General features: G+C 48.1%; 1 protein-coding gene across 1 annotated transcript; it reads right to left on the bottom strand.

Moving 5' to 3' along the window:
- Positions 1–1,395: 1,395 nt before the first annotated feature.
- On the bottom strand, positions 1,396–2,546 carry LOC125512617 (auxin-responsive protein SAUR32-like). The gene has a single exon (XM_048677718.2). The coding sequence runs from the start codon at positions 2,484–2,486 to the stop codon at positions 2,121–2,123; it is 366 nt and encodes a 121-aa protein (XP_048533675.2). The 5' UTR covers positions 2,487–2,546; the 3' UTR covers positions 1,396–2,120.
- Between the last annotated feature and the right edge of the window lie 1,332 nt (positions 2,547–3,878).

Below are 3,878 nucleotides of genomic sequence, written 5' to 3'. Positions count from 1 at the left end.
ATTTGTATGGACAAAATAAAATTTATCATGTTTTGGACCCTTGATTTATAAAGATCATTTATTTATGTCAACTGTGAGGGGGAGGAGGCCACATAAGAGCCGGCCACACCAAATCCGGCAGGAAAAAGGGTCTAAAGGAGCCAAATGATTGAGAAAGTATATTTATTGTCAATCTAATCCTGTCATCCAAACACCTTATTGGTTAGAGTTAGTTTAAAGTTAGTTCGGAGTTAGAATCTAACTCTAACATCTAACTGAGTGAGTTAGAGTATCCAAACAGGCCAATGGCGGGCAGCGCGACGATGCCGATGCATTTTCTTTTCCCCGTCCATCGTACGGAAGAGAGTTGGATGACGCTACTGACTAACCAGTGACTCTGTGGGATACTGCAGCAGCAGTGGCTTTCGGTGGAGCTGGGGTCGCTTTGCTTGCACGGTCGCCGGCCTGACCACCACTCATGGAAACTTCTACGGCCGGTGCATGTGTTTCTTTCTTCAGAAATTCTTTTTTTCGAGAAACATCCAATCTATTCATTTTTAGTCATGACTCATGAGAGTAAAAAACAACAGAGCTAATAAAAATTACAACCATGTCCGTCGACAACCTAGCGACAATTATAAGCACTGGAATAAGCCGTAGGCGCGTCCCCGTCATCGCCCCTCTCTCACTGGAGCCGGGCAGACCTTATTGTAGCATACAGTCGAGAAGTTGTCGTGCTAAGACTCCATAGGATCAGCGCACCAGAGCAGCAGTCATCACTGATGAGAAAAGTTGTAGATCAGAAGGATCAAACATGTAAACACTCAAACGAAGACCAGATCCAAGTATATCTACCAAAAACTAGCACCAGCCGAATCCCGCGAGATTCGACGAAGATACACCTCCACACACACATCCTCCGATGATGCTAGACGCATCATCGGAACAGGGATAGAACATGGGAGATATTATTCCTTTTTTTAGAAAAGGAGGAAGACCCCCGGCCTCTGCATTTGAACGATGCATATAATCATTTTATTAATTATTGACATAAGACCTTACAAAGTCATACAACAATAAGACTAAAGCCACCGTCTAAGCAACATCTGTCGCTACTCCTATTCAGTTGATGAAGGGACGCTGAAAGTCTAGGCTTAATACCAAACAGACCTCGCAGTCAAACCTAACATCTAAGACTTGAGGTCCCAACCAGGACGCCTTCACTCATTGTTGCTCCACACATTGTCTAGCATGCACGAGCTGTTGTAACGTAGTACATGTCAGAGAGCAGACCATTCATGCACATACATTGTTGGATCAAGCTCAAGGTGTAGTATGTGTGGGATAACATAATCAATTCATGAAAAACTTGTTGAACATCCAGTTAATCTCGCTGAGTTGAACTATTATTGTACTCACTCTGTTCCCAAATACAAGAGATTCCAACAAATGATTACATACGGAGCAAAATAAGTGAATCTACATTCTATAATATTTCTATATACATCTGTATGTTGTAGACTATCTAAAATGGCTAAAAAGACTTATATTTAGGAACGAAGGGAGTAGTAGACACATTTGCATGCTATTATGGATGATTTGTCTATTTTTCTATCCGAACTTTGATAAATTCGGCGCGTTTGATCAAAATCGTCTGATTAACTGAAATCCGATTTGAAATATATGCAGCTATAGTTAGATGGTCCGCTCCTACATCCGTATCGGCGAACTGGTTTTCTCTAATCCGTGGACGGATGCTGTGTTCGGTTTGGAGATCAGTGTTGAAGATTCCCTAACTTCTCATTTGATGTTGTCTTACAACATAAATCACTTTAATCCTAGAAAAAATATATCCAAAAGCCTACTGGTTTCATCAGGCGACCTGATACCAATCAATACAAAAAGGACCAATCAAATCTTGGCCTGTGCTATACCTGCTCTCGCCGGTAACTGACTAATCAGTAATCACCTACTGACTGCCTCTCATGCACCTCCATATCTGGTATCTCTCTCTATGTACGTATACATGTACATGTGTGAATGTTGTCTCCGGCAGGCCGATGTACTCCCGCCGCTTGATCTCTCCGGTGCTCAACAAACGAAAGCCGGCGGGCCGGGGCTCGATGATCGATGTGGGTCGATCAGGACGTGAGTTTTACGCGGGTGCACGGGGCGAACGAGTAGGCTTGCTGCTGGTAGCCGCCGGCGTGTACGCGGTGCGAGGAGGAGGAGGAGTGCGAGTGCGCCGTCTCCCGGTCGACGAGCGCGCGCAGGCGGAGGAATTCGTCGACGGAGCAGGGCAGCCAGAGCGGGCCGGCCGAGCTGTAGCCGTACGTGTCCCCGGCCGCCTCCAGCAGGCGCTGGAACAGCGGGTGGTAGAGGTAGGCGATGGGGATGACGAACCGCCGGAACCCGTCGCCCTGCTGCTCCGCCTGCGCCTGGCCGACGCGCACAGCCAGCCACCCCTTCTTCACCTTCCCCCTCTTCTCCGCCAGGTCCCCTTGCATGATGATGGCAGCTCCCTCGCCGGCGGTCCAAGTGCAGCCGCCCTCTCGCGGTCGCTGCTGCTGCTAGTGGTGCTATTGCAGGCAACTAGAGAGCCAAGGAGCCAATCAAGAGGTGTGTGTTCGTGTGTGTGGTGCGGTGTGGTTCGCGGCGCTTGCGGTGGTTTTTATAGGACTTGCACGGCTCGTGCGGGCCGGGAGGAGATTAGAAGATTAGATTAGCCGGCGGTGCGTGGCGCACCCGTGCGCTGCCTGTACGTGAGGCGTGGTCCGTCCTCGGGGGTACCGTGTCAGGCGGGGACGACGGATGATAGATGATAGATCTTCTGCGTCGCTGACACGGCGGCCCGTCGGAATAATCGGGTTACGGCGTCGGGGTCGCTGGCCGTACTGGGTGACTGTCAGGCCTCAGTTGCGGTGAGGGGGGTGGGTAGGGTGGGGGTGCGAGGAAAAGTGGATGCAGAGGCCGAGCTTCACTGTTCTTGATATTTGAATTTTTTGAAAAACACACTTTTGATGTTCAAAAAAATCTGAAAACAAATATGTGAATACGTACACATATTCCTAAGGACTGGTAGAAATCTAGAGAAGAAATACTTTGTATTTTGGGAAATAGAAAAAAGAGAAATTTCTGACAAAAATGACATCTTTTTTCTCCTATATACTGTCAGAAATTTGTTTTTTTATAGTTCAAAACAAAACGAGATTTGTACCGAAACTTGCAACGGGTATTCGGAATGTGTATATGCATCCCGGGAAATAATTTCACATTTTTTTGAAACTTTAAAAATACGAATTTTAAAAAATTAAATATAGAAAGCACTGGTGCTCGGGCGCTGCAACGCTGCTCTCGGGGATGTGGTTTGGACGGACGGAGAGGAGGAGGAGGGGCACGCTGTCGCCGGGCCGGACCGGCGGGTGGTGCACAGGTCGTACGTACGTCCTACGTCGTCCTTTGGTCGTGGCGCGGCTGGCCCACGACGGCGGACTGGCCGTGGCAGGTGGAATTGTTTCCTTGAGCTGTGCGAGCGGGAGGATTGGCATGTTTGCTGTACGTGATTGCTGCCCCACGGGCACAGGAGATGTTGATGCATGGGGGCAATTAAATTGGTGGGGCTTCAGTCTGGCTTTGCTCATCGCCCAACTGTTGGATAGTAGCTGTTGGAGCGACCCTCTGGATTAAGTTCCTGTTTGGATTTGGGGACTAGGTTTAGGCAAGGTCTTTTTCTTTTTCGGGTCCCTTCTACTAGTTGTTTCTGTTCAAGGTCTTAAACATGGTTTATCTCTCATCGGTTGTACTAGCACATATATCTGTGCGTTGCAACGGGAGAGAAATTATTGTGCCCACTGTCCATCGAAACTACCGTCATCGTGACATGATAACATTCGAAAGTG

This window comes from Triticum urartu, chromosome 6A (assembly GCF_056163025.1).
Source record: "Triticum urartu cultivar PI428250 chromosome 6A, HENAU_Tu73, whole genome shotgun sequence".
NCBI classification, from domain to species: Eukaryota; Viridiplantae; Streptophyta; class Magnoliopsida; order Poales; family Poaceae; genus Triticum; species Triticum urartu.
The sequence above is the reverse complement of the archived record's forward strand: the minus strand, read 5'-3'. Positions and strand labels throughout refer to the sequence as shown.

Excerpts from the sequence above, each read along its gene's own strand:
- LOC125512617 (XM_048677718.2), bottom strand. The coding sequence starts at position 2,486 with ATGCAAGGGGACCTGGCGGAGAAGAGGGGGAAGGTGAAGAAGGGGTGG.